The 18,150-nt window shown below is 44.8% G+C and overlaps 1 protein-coding gene across 10 annotated transcripts in view; it reads right to left on the bottom strand.

Moving 5' to 3' along the window:
• BRD1 (bromodomain containing 1) overlaps positions 1-18,150 on the bottom strand; it is a 103,054-nt gene that overhangs the window by 15,828 nt on the left and 69,076 nt on the right. For 3 of the 10 annotated variants that reach the window (XR_011964311.1, XM_072596520.1, XM_072596521.1), the window contains exon 8: positions 9,681-10,172. Coding sequence is in view for 6 of the 10 variants with exons in the window: in XM_072596520.1 (XP_072452621.1) it covers positions 9,681-10,172 (492 nt within the window). In the remaining 4 variants the exon portion in view is untranslated. The other 7 variants (XR_011964312.1, XR_011964313.1, XR_011964314.1 and 4 more) reach the window with 7 other exon arrangements.

The raw sequence follows: 18,150 nt of genomic DNA, 5'->3' as shown, positions 1-18,150 counted from the left end.
CCTGGAAGCACATGACCTGTTTTACACGCATACTTTGTGACTCATGGTAAAGGTGTGCATTTATCTTTAAAGTCCTACTGGATGGTGTCCCAAGAACAGGACTATACCCTTCTCTTCAAGAAGACTTTTCCCAGCTCTAAATAAAGAAGGATAAAAGGAATTCAAAAGAGAATAAAGACAGGAGGCTGCTCTAATGCTCAAATGTACAACTAAGCATGTTCGTGCTATCATCAAAGCCAAAAAAGCACACAGGCGGAGGGAACAGGCCTGAAGAGAGACTACCCACCTGCTTGGCAGAGCAGCGGGGAGCTACAGGTGGTGAACACTGACGCTGCATCAATCTTGCTTCACTGCTCTTCTTAGCTGGGGAGAGGGACTTTCTGACAAATAACCCTGTCCTTTTCGTAAAGGACAAAAGGTTACAGTAAGCCTTTTACTCCCCAAACAGAAAAGTCACACGGTACAGAACCAGCCATCTTCTCAAGGCAGCCCTGCACCCCTCCCAGGATGCTCCACAAGGCCCATGCTGCCCAGTCTCTCCTATATTCTGGCTCCCCCAACATACCTGACGTGAAAATGCCATGCCACCAAGACAACACAGCCCCTTTCCTCCTCATTCTCACCTCCACAGAGTGCTAAGGACCTTGGCCCCCTTGCTCTGTATGAATCGTGATTGAAAGAGACAAAGCCCAGCTTTGAATGTCAAAGACTGGAGGGCTGGCCTCCTAGTCTGACATCCCCCTTCCTTCCAAATCAGACCCGGTTACAGAGACACATCCACACAAGCTGAGCCCCTAAAGAGAAGGGCTACCACTACTGATGACATCCTACACAGTAGGCCTGAGGGAGATCAGGCCCCTTCCAAGCCAGCAGCAGCCAAGCAAGGGCTCACTCGCCTCCAGCCCTCCCAGGATAGCCTGCCTGACCCTGGGATGTCCCTCCAACCCCCCCCAACCTCCCCAAGAAAACAAGGCTCTGACCCGGACAGAGACAAGCAGCTTTCTATCATTCAGGCCTCCTGCTTTTTCTCTCCTTCTTGAGACAAGTTCTCCAGCCTCTCCCAGCTCATGCCCAGACCCCAAGGAATTTGTCCAAGTTGTTACATCCTCCACAAAGCTTTCCCAAGCCCCTAAGACCTCCTCCCTGGCCTCCCAGCTCTTGGCCCAGGCCTCCCCTTGGTGGGCTCCCATCACACCCCCAGGATACAATTAGCATGTCCAGGCCTCAGTGGTGACCACAGAGATTTCAGGATTCACTGTCCTTCTGGGCTCCCCTCTCCTCCATCAGCCAGCTGCCTCCACCTTTACCTTCTGCTATCACCAGTTACCACAGGCAGCTTCCCCAAAAGCAGTCTGATGGTTGCTTAGGAAGCAGCAGACAATAGTCAATGCTCAGTCTGCATGGATGCAGAGAACAGCCACCCCTCAGTTAGCAAAGAATGGCCCTAACACAAAGAAGTAAGGCCCTGTGAGGGCATCTGGTCCAGCTCAGGGTAAACAACACAAACCCTGCTGATGATGGCCTGGGTTCTGTGGAAACCTCCAAGGGAGAGGGTCCCAAGAGAGCCCAAGCGACTTCTGGGATGTTTAAATTAATTTCACATGAGCTCCAACGTGTATAAGAACTCATTGTTAAGTGTTCTGGGCTCTAAAGGACAAGCTCTGGCCTCCAGCATCTCCCATTCTATTCAAGGATGTAGCATGGAGACAGAGAAGCGAATATGAACATGATAGCAAGGCACCAAGAAACCAAGACACCACTAACAGCTGCCGGCACCAAGAAAGTGCCATGTTGAAGGAAACACAACCTTCTGAGAGGACTCTGGGAGGAAGCCTGGCCTTGGGCCTATCTGTCCCACTCCTCCTGACCAACAGAGGTCCTGTCAGCCCCACCCCCACCCCCACTACTGCCTCCATCCTATTTCTCATCTCTAAGACAAACAAACACCTAGTTACCAGCAGCTCCTAGAACCATCCCTAGGTTCTGCACACATCCCAACTTGTCCTCCTTGTTTCTGAAGCATGGAGGAGGCAACTAAAGGCAATGGAGGGCCCCTGGCTCTGGGGAGCAGCCCAGACCTCTCCAGCCTCTTTGGAGCACCTGACTCTCAACTCTTAAACTTCTGTGATTACTTTTTAAGAATTCAATTGCAAGACAGCACACTTGTCCTTGGCGAGCTCCAATCTGTAAACCCAAGCCTTCTATGAGTACTCACTTCCCCAATTTGGCTACCCTAGAAAACAAGCATGCTTCAGTGCCTAAGCAGTGACTGCCCTCAAAGCAGGCCATCCTTCAGGGTAGGACTTTTCAATCTTCTTTCCCTAAAGAAATGAAGCTCACCTGCCTGCCACTAAGCACAGGGTCCAAGGTGACATCAGAGCCAGCAACATGGAGAAATAGGGGCCACTCACTTGGCACAATTTGAACACAAGCCCTGCCAGTAACTGCAAAAGGGAAATCTGGGCATCAGGATGAGCCTGTGCTCGGAGGAGGATGGCTGCCTATGCCGTGGGCACCAAGCAAGCCGCATCCTTATCCTGGCGCTGTGGACAATATTCAAGGAAGAAAAGGAATCCCAACAAACACCAACATCCTCCCGGATCACCTCTGGGGCAGAATAAACTTCCTGTTCCTACATTGTAAAACTTCAGCCTTAAGAGAAAGACCCCATGTCCAATCTCTGTAGAGCTAATGAATAAGTAAAAAATGAACTGTTCTGAATGCTGTAGAACACAAATTGAGCCTCAGCAACCCAACTCAAAAGGACCTGCCCCTCCTGCTCTGCCCTCCTCCCTGTCACCACTTGGACCTCCACAGCCCTCCACACCTTCCCAGACCTGTGCTGGCTTTCCCCATCTGAGAGTGAGCCCTTGGGGGCAGTTGGTATTTCTATCCCCAAAACTAAGCAATATGTCAGTTGACTAGACTAAGCCTAATTTCTGGCCCTTTCCGTGTCACAAGGAGACTCAAGCAAAAAGCCAAAGCTGATGACCACAGTCACACTAAAGAGTTCATGAAGAACTGGGCTCCTCTCTGAGCCTGCCCACAGAATGCCATCAGGCACTTTGGGCCGTGCAGCTCGGTCCAGAAACAGTGTCTGCTACCAACACTGTTTGTGAAAGGGTTTGTTCTAACCAGATGATTGGGGCTCTAGGCGCGGTGGCCACCTCTCTCCTCCCTGGCCTCCATAGCTAAAGTCAGAAATTACCTGTATCTACCAGGCCCCTCACTCCTGGGGATGAGCAGAACCAAAGGATAGAAAGACTTATGACAAGTTCTTTTTTTTTAAAGGGAAAGGGAAAAAAAAAAAGACCGAACATGGCCAAAAGGTCGGCCAGGAAGGGAGAGCTGAACAAAAGCGCTTCATTTGCCTGTTTATTTCTTCACTCATTTGATTCTACTTTGTTGAAATATAAAGATTTGGTTTGAGGTCTAGACCCAACTTTTATAGCTGACCTTTTTTACTGATGGTTCATTTTATAACAGGGAGGAGAAATATCCAGAAATCACTTACATGAAAACCAATGGAATAAAACATTTAAGTATAATAAAAAAGTTTTTTAACAAATCTCAGCAGCAAATTCCACCCTAGTAGGTAAAGGCTTCCTTAGCCACATGGCTCCATGTCATCACTTCCACATCCCTGAATGACAGGACGGTTCCCAGCACTAACGGGGCTCTCGGCCAGCCAGGCACACACAGCGTCTGCTGAGCTTGGCTGTGAAAGGCTGTTTGTGGGCTCAAACGATGGGCTGGTGGGTGGGTGTGGATGTGGCTATTTATTGCAGGTAGCAGGTGTTTAAAGCAGGACTTGTTCAATTTTTTTCACTCCTGACCCCTTCAGCGCTTCTTGAACTATGGGTTGTGACCCACTATTTTATAGCACCTTAGAATGAAGGACTTTATACCTTATACATAGATATTTCAATCCTTCTACAGCAAGCATCCAGGCACAAAATTCATGAAAGGTTAGACCAGCCCATGTCCCATAATCACTGTCATCTTTGTCAAGAGGAAAAGTGCTGAAAGACTCAAGACGGAGAAATATTATACTAAGAATCCTGAAACTAAAAAGCTTATGTGAAGAAATAAGTTAGTCCCTGGTCCTGGAGAAAAATTTTTCAAGTTAAGATAATTTCTTAAAATATTTATAACGGGAAGTTTCACTGTTGCTGATAATCTAGACAGAATTTAATGCTGTGAACAAATTCGTTACAAATTAAATTTTCTTTAAAAGAGTATACTGAAAAGAAATAGGGGGAAGAATCCAAAAAGCCAGGAAAATGGTTCACCCTAGATCTGCTCCTTTCATTGTGAGTCTGTTCCACAAGGAATATAGCAGTTTGCAACTAGTGGCTCCAAGGTCTGAGGACAAGGCCTGATGGAGAAGATATCCTTTAGTGGTGGCCAACCTCAGCATCAGATTGATGGTGTGGAAGGAAAGGGGACTTGTCCAATACTCTCCTGAAGCACTACTTATAGAATGCTCTTGCAACTTGGAATACACAGTGACAAAGTCTGCCAGCCAATCACATTCTTTTTAAATAGAGGAGGTTAAGTCGACCATTAAGAAAATAAACATTGCTACACACATCTAGAATTTTCAATGGAAAGGAAACTTTGACAGGTCTCTGAAAACCTTCCCAAACAGCCCTTACAAACAAACAATAAGCTAAGAGCTCTGGGAACTGGAAGATGGGAAGAGGAGAAAACGGACCAATGTCACAGAGAACCGCAACGTGTATGACTTTTAACTTACAGAGATGGGGGAATGGACTGAATGAAGAGCTTAGGTTCATATATGTCAAAGATTTCCTCCAACAGTGTTCATGTTTTTGATTTGTTTTAAGGTTGGCTGGTGTCTCCAACGTGATCCAGCATAATTACTTGAAATGCAATGGTCTTTCTGCGTTCCAAAATGATCAGTTAATAGAATTCCAATCCAAGTTGAAGATAATAGAAAATAATTAGGATCCAAAGAGATAAATACCCCGGCATATTAGTAAATATGAGAACCTGGAAAACAGTGAAAAAGCCATTTAGTCTGACTGAAAGGAAACAAATACAGCAGCCATCTTCCCACTGCAGTCCAAAGCCACTGAAACACATCTATAAATCTTTCACACAGCTAGAACCAGCTAACAAGGGTCTCACAAGAGGAAGCACCAAAATGGAAGCTTAGCTGCTGGCCTGGTTGTTCATTTTTGATAAAGAAATAACTATTTAGGAAAAAAAAATGAAAAAGTGATTGAGATACCAATACAACCTTCTTCAAATGTGCCATCCATCAAGACTATGGTATTCAGATTTTCCTAAACTGCTTCCAATGAAGGATAAAAGAAGGGTGCTCACTCCAGCTGGAGGTAGGTCACTCCTTTCTTCCAGAGAAAAAAGCACATGGCTCTCCAAAGAGGCGACTTTTCAAATATACCCCAAACCCCAACAGGAAAGAAAACAACACTCCACAAAGTTGCATGATTGAAAGTCTGAGTGAACTTGAGCAGGATCTGAATCCATGACCTTGAAGGGCACTGTCGAACACTGGAAAGCATCCCTATGGCTCAGGGTGCCCTGATGAATCTTTTGACAAGATCACCAAGGCTCAGAACACTTCCATGTCCTCAGAGAAAGAAGGCAAATTGGAGCAAGAAATTCCAGGGCTTGTGGAAGGTAACGAAAGGTGCAGATGAGGACAAATGGTTGACAGGAATTGCAAAGTTCTCAAACTCTGCCCCCAGGTACTTGGGTCTGGATCAACAGCTCAAGAGAAGCAGAGAAACTTGGGATGAGCCCGATGTGGTAAGAGTGTTCATTAAACAGACAGAAACATCAAATGCCAGGTTCCCTGGAGTTCCTGAATGATGGAATTTGGATTTAGTGGAAATGTTACTAAAGGCTCTTGGCAAAGTGTTGGGCCACGAAAACTTCGTGTTAAGCATCTTTTTCAGAAGTGCTTAGGAATTCATCATGCATCCACTGAAATCTACTGGCATTCTGGAATAAGAAAGCAGAAATCTCCATTTCAGTCAAGATCAAATGTGCAAAAAATATCTTCTGGAGCTGGTCCTATGAGAAGTTTACTCTTAATCAAAGCCAAGCCCAATTCCTCCTAAAACAATACACCATAGTCACAACTGGAAAGCTGTAAAACAGTCGAGGATTAAGCATCAAAAGAAAAATGGAGAAAAAGGACAACTAAGGATTATTTTCTGAAAAGAGCATGTCAAGGGAGTCCCAAGAACAATTAGCTACTCCGATTGTAAAAGAAATGATTAGTAAGTTATTACAACAGAGTGTGACCCATTTGAGATATGGACAGATAACTGCTTCAAAGGAAAAAAATTTCTAGTCAGTTTAAGATCATGTATTAATAACTCTTTCTCAGAGAGGTGATTATTGGCTAAGTACAACTGGAGACAAAAGGTACTGAACACTCACGCCAATCATGACATAATGAGAAAAGCTCCAAAGAGTCTACAAGTAAGTAGGAGTTTCTGCTTGGAAAGCAGGGGATGGACTGCACAGTCTGAATCTCAGCCTTCTCGAAACCATTTTTCTGAGACATCAGTACACAGTAAAAAGCTGAGTGCTCAACTACATCCTCAGTTTCAAATGACAGTTTCCACTGACGTTGCTTATGCCTAAAATGCGCTGCCATTTCTTCTCTCTTCACTAAAAAGATGTTGAAACCATCTACAGACCTTAAGGCACAGGATTTCAAAGGAGGAAATGTGACCAACTTGGCCAAACTCCTAAGTTAAATAATGTCAAAATTCCCACCTACCTCCCTTTAACAAAATAAGCCAATCTTGGGCATCAGAAGACCCGAGCACTCCCATTTTCCCTTTCTGCTGATCACCAAGGAGATGGGATCATTTTCACAACTGAAGACTTTCTCTTAATGACTGTTTTCTGGAAGTCTGACACGCCATCTCGAGCTTAACAAAATAGGGGAAAATATTGCCACACTACTTCAGAATGAATTTTTCAGTGACAATGATGCTTGTTATAAGCTACAAATACTGAAGATGCTTGGATGCAAATGGCAAACAATTATCTTAAAACACAGCATTTTTCTCATTTAGCAAACTTAAGTATTAAGTATTAGAAAACAATAAGCCTATAGACTTTTAAATCCTTATTCCTCTAGTTGACACAAAATGTTTTAAAAGTACATAAATCTATCAGAATGCAAACTATCTCTTCAAAAAGAGAGGGCCTGTGAATAGTTCATTAATTATATAAAATATATAAATTATATAAAATTTCTTAAGGATATGTACAATTTCTCGAATCATCCTGTAATCATGTACATTCAACCCCAAAGTTTTCAAAATTAATTTACATAAAGTGCATATATCACATAACTTTACCTGTCTTATATGAGAAATTTAAAAGAAAAGCACTAATGAAATTAAGCTACATGACAACAGTAGGTTTTAAAACCTTGCAGAATGATTTGGGATTTTCTCAAGAAAACACACACAAAAAAATGATGAGAAAATGAGAGCAGAGGAATGCTCAAAATCCAGCTGCCTTCATTTTACAAAGAAAATTGGGTCCCTTGGAGGCCCTGCACCTTGCTGACAGATACAAAGGTGTCCACGACAGGTACAGGTGCAAACCTGGGACTCTTTCCATTGCTCCCACACTGGCCCCTATTCAAAGTCTAAAGGTGTAAAAAATGAGGCCAATTGGCCAAGAGTTTGGCCTAACCTAATCAATCTGTCATCTTCCTATTTCCAGTCATTCCAGGACACTAATCCCATTGTGTTTGTGTGTGTTCGTCCTTCGTTTCCAAAGAAGACCATGCCATCAGAGAAATGATGACATGACTTGCACTTGACTTTGTTTTGAGTGAGGGAGGGCTGTGCAGGTCACCAGCCTCACTTCTCCTCCAGAGCCATCTGAATCCAGTGACCAGATATTCATCAGGATGACTGGAGATGACCCAAGACGAGGCAACTGGGGTTATGTGACATAAAGAAGGAATCACAAAGTCTTCCACAATAAGGTAGAAGGCAGGCATGACAAGAACCTGGCATGATGAAACTAACCTCTATTTCTCAAAGAAAAGCAAATAAAAGAATCGATTTCCTTGGCACAGGACTCTTACTGGCTAAAACTAACCAACCAACCCAAAGCTAGGGCAAACAGGCACCAGGTTTTGATTGTAGAAGGAGAAGCAAAACTGAAACCTAGGCTGCAGGGCTTGGTGACACCCCATCAGAGAAGAATTAAGACACATTCAGAGAGCCCTCCCCACCTACCCCGTCTTCCATGATCAGTCCATCACATCCTAGGATCTTGGAGGCTAAGTCAGCAAAGAATAAACTCTGACAGGTCCTACCTGTCAAATACAAAAATTTCAAGGCCATTTCTGGTGACAAACTTGGTCTGCTGTCTATGGAGCATGTTCCACGGACCACCTGGGGCAGGATTCATCTAGCTGGTCAGGAGGAAATCAAGTGTTTGGCCAAGACAATTCAAGAGACAAAGAACAACTTAAAAAGTCATTGGTCTTGTCCCCTCTGCCAAATAGCAGGGCAGTGGCTGGAAGGACTTTGAGCCCCCATCGATGTGCTCACCCACTCAAGGACTGATAGGCACAGGGATATAACAAATACTTCAGGAAAATATGAAGAGCAACACCATGACAATCATAACTGAGATTTTCCATTTTTCCTGCTACAATCCTTCAATGAAGGATTACCTCCAAACACAAGCTTTGAAGGAGGAGCAGGACCCAGGGCCAGAACAAGGCATTTCTGTAAAGTTCCATGGAGGAAAACAGGCTTCAGCAAAGGTCACTGAAAACCCCTTGGAGGCCGGTTCTCATGATAACTATCTTCCCCTCATTCTACACAGACAATAGTGGACACCCACCCTGCAGGAGGGACGTTCCCTCAGCCTTGACAGCAGCTCAAAGGAACAGCCCCCACTTCCTCCTTCTTAAGCACGGTCAAGTCCATGCAGGGAAATCACCAACAAGCTGTCTCGGAAGGCAGCTACCCTGAGGTAGCTGAGATCTCAGAAAGGGGCATACAAAGCCACATCCATTTAGCATTGGAGGCTGCAGGTCACAAGCAGCAGATATGCACATTTAATTCTCTCTTTACACACCACAAGCTCCAGCCATCCCAATGCCTTACACACAGCCCAGACACCCCAATTCTGTGTGTGCAAAGTGAAAAGCGGGAAATGCCAAGATACATGCAATGGCAAATGAAGGGCCAGGGTCCAGGAGTGAGTGCAACCTCGAACCCAAGCCTTGAACCCACTGGACTTAATAACTTCTGGGGAACATAACCACACTCTTCTCTCCTGGAAACCAAGAGCACTGGATGGCAGAAAAGAGCAGGGCAAGGATGGGGGGGGGGGGGGGGGGGGGGGGGGGGAGAGAATAAGAGGGGCGGGGGAACCAGAGCCCAAATCAGCTCATGCTGGGGGGAACAGAGCACAACCACATGGACAGTACAGATTCACCAGAACTAAACTAGCTGACGTGTACTTTTTTAAAGAATCAAAGTTGTAGCTGCTAAAATTATAACCTGTCTCTCCCACATCCACATAGTCATCCCCATACACACATATATACGTGCACACGCGCTCGCACACACACGAACACACAGGCACTCACACGTGCCATGCCATGGAAGCACCCCGCTGATGCCATTTACCTGTGTCCAGGCGCTTTCCCGGGGACTCCTCATCTGCTTCGGAATCTCCGCAGGCGCTCCGGGACCTTTTCCTTGGCTGCAGAAGTGTCTCCAACCTTGGAAGGACTACAGACAAAAAGGTTTTGGTCCCTAGCTGTGGAGAAGTTGGCTGGGTCTCAGTGGTCTTGGCAGGCTTTGGGGGGCTTACACTTTTCGATTTGCAGAAGAGAACAGAGGTACGTCTGTTTACATCGGTGGATGACTCAGCTACTGCAGAGACTGTCGAATCATTGAGATTACTGTCAGGTCTATGTTCTGGAGTGTGTCCATTTACCATTTCTTTCTGAATGGACGTGCTATATAATTCATTATCAAATTTTACTCTTTTGAATAGTTTACTCTGCTCTGGATTGAGTTCTACTGGTTTGAGGGTTGGTGGTTCTGAATTAGTCTCCGAGTTTGAAGGAAGAGGTAATGCATCTGATGGTTCAAGTTTAGGGGGAGATTTATCTCCTGAAAAAATTATAAATAAAGGGTGATTTTTGAAAACTGATCATTAAAAAAATGTATTATAAAACTTATTATAAATGTGACGTCCACCAAAATACTAAGTTCAGTTAAGGAAACAGCGCATAATAGTTTATATACATAAATGTCTGCTAGCCACAAGCTTTCCTAGTTAGTAAAGTTAGAATCTCTTGTGATTGGCGCCTGCATGGCAGAGTAAAGCTGAAAGTCAAGGCTAAAGATTCTGCCCACCTGCCATGCTAATCTAGCAGCAGAGGCCTCAGTGGACTCAAGCTGCTAGGTTCAGACTTCTGGGTTTGGAAAATTACTGTTGATTCAAAAGTGAGGAAAGATTATTTTGCCCACAGCTCTCTGGGTTCATGAACAAGGCTCGTCTGATCACTCATCTTACCTGAAGGGGAAGCCTTCACAAAACTGAAGGCAGCTTATGGAAGTTGCCTTTTCAAGCCTCCTTGCACCATGACACAGCCAGTGTGACAAACAGAAAGGGGATAAAGTTCACTTCATTTGATCTAGACAAACAGGCCAAATCTCGCTAGAACTAACTCAGAGATCAGAGGGCTTCCCCAGGGTTCACACAGTGAAAAGCTGAAAAACCTGGTCACCACTTACACACGAATGGGAAGCCTGTAGCCTCAAGGTCACATGTGGCCCTCTAGGTCCTTGAATGCAGCCTTATGACTGAGTCCAAGTTTTACAGAACAGATTCTGTAATTAAAGGGATTTCTTCTGTGAAGTTTGGATTCAGTCAAAGGGCCATACCTGAGGTACCACATGTGGCCTCGAGGCTGCAGGTTCTCTACCCCTGACTTAGAGCAAGCTCCTCCCCAAGCCAAAAAGAGCCTCTATGAGGTCTCTAACAGAAGAACACCCATGCACTATGGTAGTGAACACTTCCAGGGCCAGGAGTGTAAAATGGTTACTCATAAGACCTCAGAAAAGTTTAGTCTGAGAAAGCATCATGCCTCCCTAACCCTAACCCCTAGTCACTTAAAACATCCCAAAAATATTTTTGTCATTTAGCACAAACCAAAAAAGGTAACCTAGAATATTTTCAAGGACCAAAAATGTTGGCCTTTTTCAGTCTTAGCCCCCTCTTGGGTAATAGCAGGCTGCTGTAATGGAAGGAGGTCCCTTAGGGATTTTTCCCCAGGGAGGAGTCTTGATGGCAAAGCAGGAATTAGATCAAGGGACCCAGTGCAAAACAGGGGAAAGACTGGCCTTCCAAGTGTATAGAACGGAAACAAGGAGTGTCACAGATCAAAGACTGGTGTACAAAGAAACTCATCTTTCAAGTCCACTTACAATCACAAAAAAGGCTCCAGGTGGACTGTTACTTTCTAATCGCTAATCCTAGGAGGATATGTCATCCCATCAAGTCATTCTGCTGTTACTGAGCATTAAAAGTACAAATGTGGAGGCTGCAGGAGAAGTCTGGCCTACGGAGATGAGGTGCAAACACAAAGTAGTGTCACCCCCCACTGCAACAGTGGCCAGGACAGTTATAATCACTGTTGTAACTGTGTAAAGCCTTTCTCATCTTCTCCTCCTCTAATTTTGGAAACAACTGATGAAATTTCTCCAGCTCCTAAATTTTTCTAAATTTCTCATAAAACTGGTGGGGCTTTCACAATCTAAAATCCCACCTATCTCCCTGTCAAGCTGCTATTTCTGTCGGGATTTATGGAAAAGGCCTTTATACAGCACTTCTTCTATGCAAGCACAGCACAAAACATTTTTACACAGACATTATCTCACTTGAATCTCACAACCCTGGGAGGGAGGCGCTATTACCACTCCCCATTTTACAGAACACTAAACTGAGACAAGTGGACATTAAGTGACTTGCCCAGGATCACCAAGCTACTAAGGCCTGAAACAAGATTTGAACTCAAGTCTTCCAGACTCCTGGTCAAGCCCTCTCTGCACTGTACCATCTCAGTGCCTCTGGCTCTGAGATTGTCTGAGGTTGTCTCTGAATTTTAAAAATTCATTTTCAAGACATTCATACTACTACGACACATTAAAGATTTATCCAAGTTTCTTCCAAACTGGTTAAAATCAACTCACTTCCAATGCTAACCCTGAAAAAGAAAGGTTTTTTCAGAGCAGATACTCTAAAAGTACCTCTGAGTCACCAAAAAATGATGATGATGCCAAAGCAATTGGTTAGAGGGGGCAATATTCCAAAACATCCTTTATGGAGCTCCTGGCTCTTCTGAGAGAATAGAGATATTTCCTACCATCGTGATGAAAAATTAGGGTTCTCTATATTGTTCTAATGCCCCTGGGGAGAAAGGTAATGGAAGAGTTTGTAAACATTGCCTCAATCACTTAAAATAAATTAGGACTAACTAAAGAGAAAAAAAGAGCCCTTCCCACAGCCTTCCACTGAGAGCTCAGCCATCAGGCTCCCTTCTGTCCCCAGCAGAACAAGCTGGCCACAAGGGCCTGATGCCCAGCAAGCTCCTCTTGGCCCTCACTCTGGCCAAACTAACCAGGCCTCCTGTACCTGAAGAAGGGCTTTCCTCTGGCCAAGGGCAGCTACAAACTGCATCAGCTGCCTTTCTTTATAAATACCTACTAATTATTCCATTTTATTTTATCTTCAGGTTCTAATTTTCCCCTTCCCCCACCTATTGCAACGGCAAGAGAAACAAAATCTGCTATGATCACGTGTAGATATGCAAAGCCATTTCCCACATTAGCCAGGTTAGGAGGTAGACAAATCAAAAGCAGCAACTTGTAAACTCATGTCCACAGGGTGATACCGATGCTCAGAAGGTGAAGACCATTAGTACTGTGAGAATGAGCAAAAGTTAAGTTTCCACAGTAAGTTATTGTTAATTGATGAAGTCACTGAGAATAAGTTAGATAATAAGATGGCCAGCAGACTGCAGGTGGACTCAACCAACCAAAAGACACACAATGGCCTTCAGAAAATATGATAATTATGATAAAAGAACCAAATCTACAACTAGCTGGAACTAGCCAAGAAAAATGCCCTAGAGCTACCTGAAGAAGGCTTTTCTTCACTGTGCTTGCTTAATGAACCCTCATGCATATAAGCAGACACACCCCACATAAAATTATTCCTTCATTGTCTGATCATGGGTCCTATGCTAAAGCATGTTTGGGAGGGGGAATCGCACTAAGGGAGGGGTTATGTAACAGGCACGTAGAGAAGATGGTGACCTAATGGAGAATGGACCAATCCATCTCCTGGTGGGAGGATCTGTCTTGAACTAACAGTACACATAGCTCATCTCGCTTCTGTAATCAGTACTACCTCCTCCCGAAAAGAGAGTGGGGTTCAATTCCTCTGAACTCTGCTGTAACAAATTTTCCTTGATACCTTTTTAGTGTCAAGAGTGCTTCTAACAGTACATACTAGCTTCTAAGGAAAAAAAGGGCAATGACTTTTTGGCTGACTTAATATTGCAAATATTAAGTGGGGGGAAAAAAAACAAAACTTTCTCTTAAAATTGGATTCTTTCCAAATATTAGTGCACATATCCTGGGAATCATCAAAATCAATGATTTTTTAAAAGTTCCAAGGGATATGACAAATTAGTCCAGAGAACAGCTTCCCAAAACTGAGGGAACAAGATTTAAAAGCTTGCTAATTTTAATATGAAGAAAAATTTATCTCGAGAGACCAAGAAAAAACCATTCCCTCACCCCAACTTGTCCTGGGATCTTCTCATCACAGGATCTGAAAGTGATATGATTGCCAGGCAACCAGAGCATGAGGCTGAGGTCAATGAAGCATGACCCACACCAGGCCCTCTCTCCCCTGCCCTGTCCATGGTTCCTAAGGCACAAGTTCTTCAATGGGGAGGACTTCCAGAAAACAGACCCCATTCTTTAGGCTATTCTAAAGTCATTTGAATACCAAGAACATCACACCAACACTGGAGTTTTTACATGTTCCAGAAAGACCAAATACACAAGTGTAGCCAAGCCTCTGGAGGAAGCAGGGAGCCTGGGGCAATGACTTTGACTTGTTTCCAGTGTATTTGGCTACTGTATTGTGAGAGCTGTCATTCTACAGACTATATGTATTTACAAATAAGATTCTAAGAACGGACCACAGGCTGCCCCAGGAAACCCCAAAGGTTCAGAACCCCTGCTGTGAGGCTAATGGCACCAGTGTCAGAGAAGGTCCACAAAAGGAGAGGGGGAAGGAAACAAGCTTTCGTTAAGCACCTACTAAGTGCCAGGCATTGGACTGGGTGCTTTACAATCATTACCTCATCTGATTCTCTCAACAACCCTGGGAGGGAGGTGCTATCATTATCCCCATTTTACATTTGAGGAAACTGAGGCAAACAAAGGTGAAAGAACTTTCCCAGGGTCCCACAATGAAAGATTCTGAAGTCCCATTTGAACTCAGGGCTTAGGCCACCCAATGGCCTCAAGGGGAGGCACTAATCCACAGGCCACTTGGGGCTGCACACTCTGCTCTCCATGACTCTGAGGGCAAGCCTAAGGAAAAGACCCATCCTTCAGTGACAGATTGCTGCCCACCATCTCTCTAGCCTGCCACCCTACTCTGTCTAATGAACTTGGAGATGTGCCTGCATAATCAGCACAACGGGACCACACTCTCCCAAAATCTGAGGAGCTTTTCTTACTCCCATTACAATGTTGTCAAGAATCTATATGAAGTTTTCAAACTTGTAAGTGAATTACAGTACACATTTATTTATGTAATTAAGCTTATAAAGTGCCCTCAGATCCTAGCCCTGAAAAAATCTCTCCAACAAAACAGTGACTTTTCTCTAAACCTCCACCATCAACTACTCCTTTTATAGAACCTTAAGAGCAAGCTCCACTGAAGTGACAAGTGCTTCAACAAGGCCTTCTACCTCTTCCGCTAAATTCAGACAAGGCTTTCTTCAAGAAAAGATCATTCATCATCCTATGAAGTCATTAACCTCTCTCCTTTCCTAGGCAATAGGATGGGAAGTTCAAGGTGTCTGTCAAATCCTTGAATGGGTTAAGGGAGACAAGAAAGCCCAGTATGACCCACAGAGGCCACCCTAATTATAAAACCCAAGGCTGGGCTGTACCCAGCCCTGAGGAGCTGCTGTCCACATGGATCCAGGAGTCGTCACGACAAGGAAGAAAGGGTTAATGCCACAGCTCTGTCCGGCAGAAAATTGTCAGCATGGCAGTCAGTCTCTAAGGCCCGAGAGGTGCATGGGAGGTCAGGAATACTCAGCATCAGACAGGAACTAACACTGACTCAGGGCCTGCCACTGGTAGGTGCTTAACAAATGCTGACTGACTGATTAGGGAGATGGAGATGGAAGGAGGCTGGAGAAGAGAAGTTCTAAAGGCAGAATCTGTTTTTTCTGACTGCCAATGACTAACTTACATGATTAAGAAATTTTCAGTCTCCACTTTTCTAGAGCCCAATGAATGAGTCAGAAACTAGGCTGAGCCGGGGACAAAGTAAACAAGGGAGCCCAAAGCAAGCCCCCAGAAAGGCTAGGGCCTGTAGCTCTTCTGGAGCTGCTCAGTCTCTGCTCCTTCAGGAAGCGCACAGACAAACACCTCCCCAGGAACACTGCAGGAACCTACATGTGATGGGCACCACCACTAAGCACCCTAGGGCCCTCCCCCAACTCGAGGTGTTTGAGGCAGTCAGAAAGGCCAGGTCTGACTGAGGGCTCCCATTAACACTCCATACTCTAAGGTTGTGGCAGACACGACAATGGCCATCTAGGCTGAATGAAGGAGAGCTCTAATGACCCAGTTTGCCTCCCCCCAGTAGTCTCCCCTTGCTGCAGAAGCTGGGGGCAGCATGGGGGGAAGCCCTGCATGGAGCAGCCAACACTGTCTGGGTGCTAATTTGTTCTGCTGAGCTTTTTCTCTTCTTGCTCATTTAAAAAAACCTTTCTTTCAGGGTCTGGGTTTTCCGGTTATCTGAATGAGGAAAGGGGGCGAGAAAGAGGGGGAGTGTGGGCCTGGGAAAAAATATAGAAATTAATGTTTAAAACCTCTTTGTTGTAAGGGCAGGAACTCCAAGAGAAGGAGATGCCTATGAGAGCATCACAAGGGACCTCTGTGAAAACTGAGTTCTTAACAAAAGGGCCCCTGGAACAAAAGGAATGTGGGCTCATATGCTGAAAAATACCATCTTTGACACCAGCTTCCAGCACATCCCCAAATGCTCTTTTACACCCTTGTCAAGGGGTTTTACACCATTAGTCAAGGGCTGACTTTCCAAGCAGCAAAACAAAGGCAGCAAAGGATGAAACCAATAGAAGATCAGTGGGAGGAAAACCCAAGCAGAAGGAGATGGAGACGAGGGGCCCCGGCCTCAACTTTCAGGAAGGAAAGGCCATCCAGGAGACAGAGAGGAAGGAGAAAGGCCAGTCCTAGCCTCTCCAAGCCACACTCACAGACCTATGGGCAGGAACCACCAGACAGAGCACCCCGAGGGACCTGGAAGTGGGTCAAATAAGAAGCAGGCTCGGCATTCTGGGAACTACTGACAGCATTGTCATTCCTCAAAGCTTGTCTTCAGGGAATAAATCTGCCTCCCACCTCGAAATGCTAATGGCTGGACCACTCCAAAAATGGGCAATTGAGGAGCCAGAGGAGGAGTATAATCAATATGGCATATGCTTTCTCTTTTGGGGAAGAGCCACAGGAAAGCGAGACTAAAGGCACAGAATGGCAAATGGTGGTTTGGGGCCTTTCCACTGGATTTTACAATTCTTTGACTTTCTTCCAAAAATAACTTTTTTCCTCCACACACATACATGCAGGCATATACTGTATATATGTGTGTACATGCGCACATGTACATGTATGTTCACACATGTATAAAAGTGTATACAGGAATGTGTCTGCCTATATACAAGTGTAGGCCTGTAGAGGTGTGTGTGCGCGTGCACAGAAGGGTACTGTGTTTCTACAGAGGTGAATGTATGCACATACTCATTCCTGGTACGTGTATGACACATGTGTGCTTCTGCATGGATGTGTGTGCACATACATATTCACACTACAGCTGTGTAGCTATGAGTATATACTCATTCCAGTGCACAGGTGTGTACCTGCCTAGGTGCATGTGTGTGCATACATATACAACCTGAAGGACACAGAGCCCCTCCAAGGAGGAAAAGAGAGAGGCCGCTCTCCTTCCCGCCAAGCACTTTCTACCTGTGGTCCAGCCTCTGCCCTCAGCCTCATGACTTACTACACACAGGCTCCACATTCATGTGAGATCAGCCGCTGCAGGGAAAATGAGGTTTCACCTGCTCCTCTTTTGGCGGTTCAGATGGAAGCAGTTTCATGATATTACATGGACAGTGACCCCAGCTAGTACTCTGTGCTCAACACAGACCCTGTGGTGACTAGACCAGAGTGTTCCAGATGAAGCCACAAGAGCATCAGGCCTACACAGTATTTCTTTGCTGTTCAATTCTGTTTAAATTTTTCTTGCCTAAGTCTCTTGCCTAAGAAATTTTGAAAAACTGGCAGTTCCCACATACACACGACATAAACATAAAAACAAGGAAAGGGAGGAAGGGAAAGAGAGAGGGAGATCTAAGGAAGCCAGGTCCTAACAGGGACAAGGAAGGAAAAGTATCTTCTCAGCACCTTCCCAGAGTCCTCTGCTTCTACCTCATTAAATGATCACAGAACATTCTATCCCAGGTTTTTAGGTTTCTTTTGCTCACCTGTTGAGATTGTAACCAATGTTTTTTTAAATTAGTGGTTTATATGCATATTTTGTGAACAAATAATTTTAAGAGACCAAATACAGCATATGCCAAACTTATTTATAAAAGCAAAGATGTCTTGACAGGAAGCCCTTGGATTAGAATTCTAGCTCTGAGAACATTTCTAACAAAATGTCTCAAGAATGAATCATTGGCTATGGGTCCCCATTCTAGTCCCAAACACCCAATGGACAAATCCCCCCACCAGCCAACAGAAAACC

This window comes from Notamacropus eugenii, chromosome 3 (genome assembly GCF_028372415.1).
Source record: "Notamacropus eugenii isolate mMacEug1 chromosome 3, mMacEug1.pri_v2, whole genome shotgun sequence".
In the NCBI taxonomy this organism is placed as follows: Eukaryota; Metazoa; Chordata; class Mammalia; order Diprotodontia; family Macropodidae; genus Notamacropus; species Notamacropus eugenii.
The sequence above is the reverse complement of the archived record's forward strand: the minus strand, read 5'-3'. Positions and strand labels throughout refer to the sequence as shown.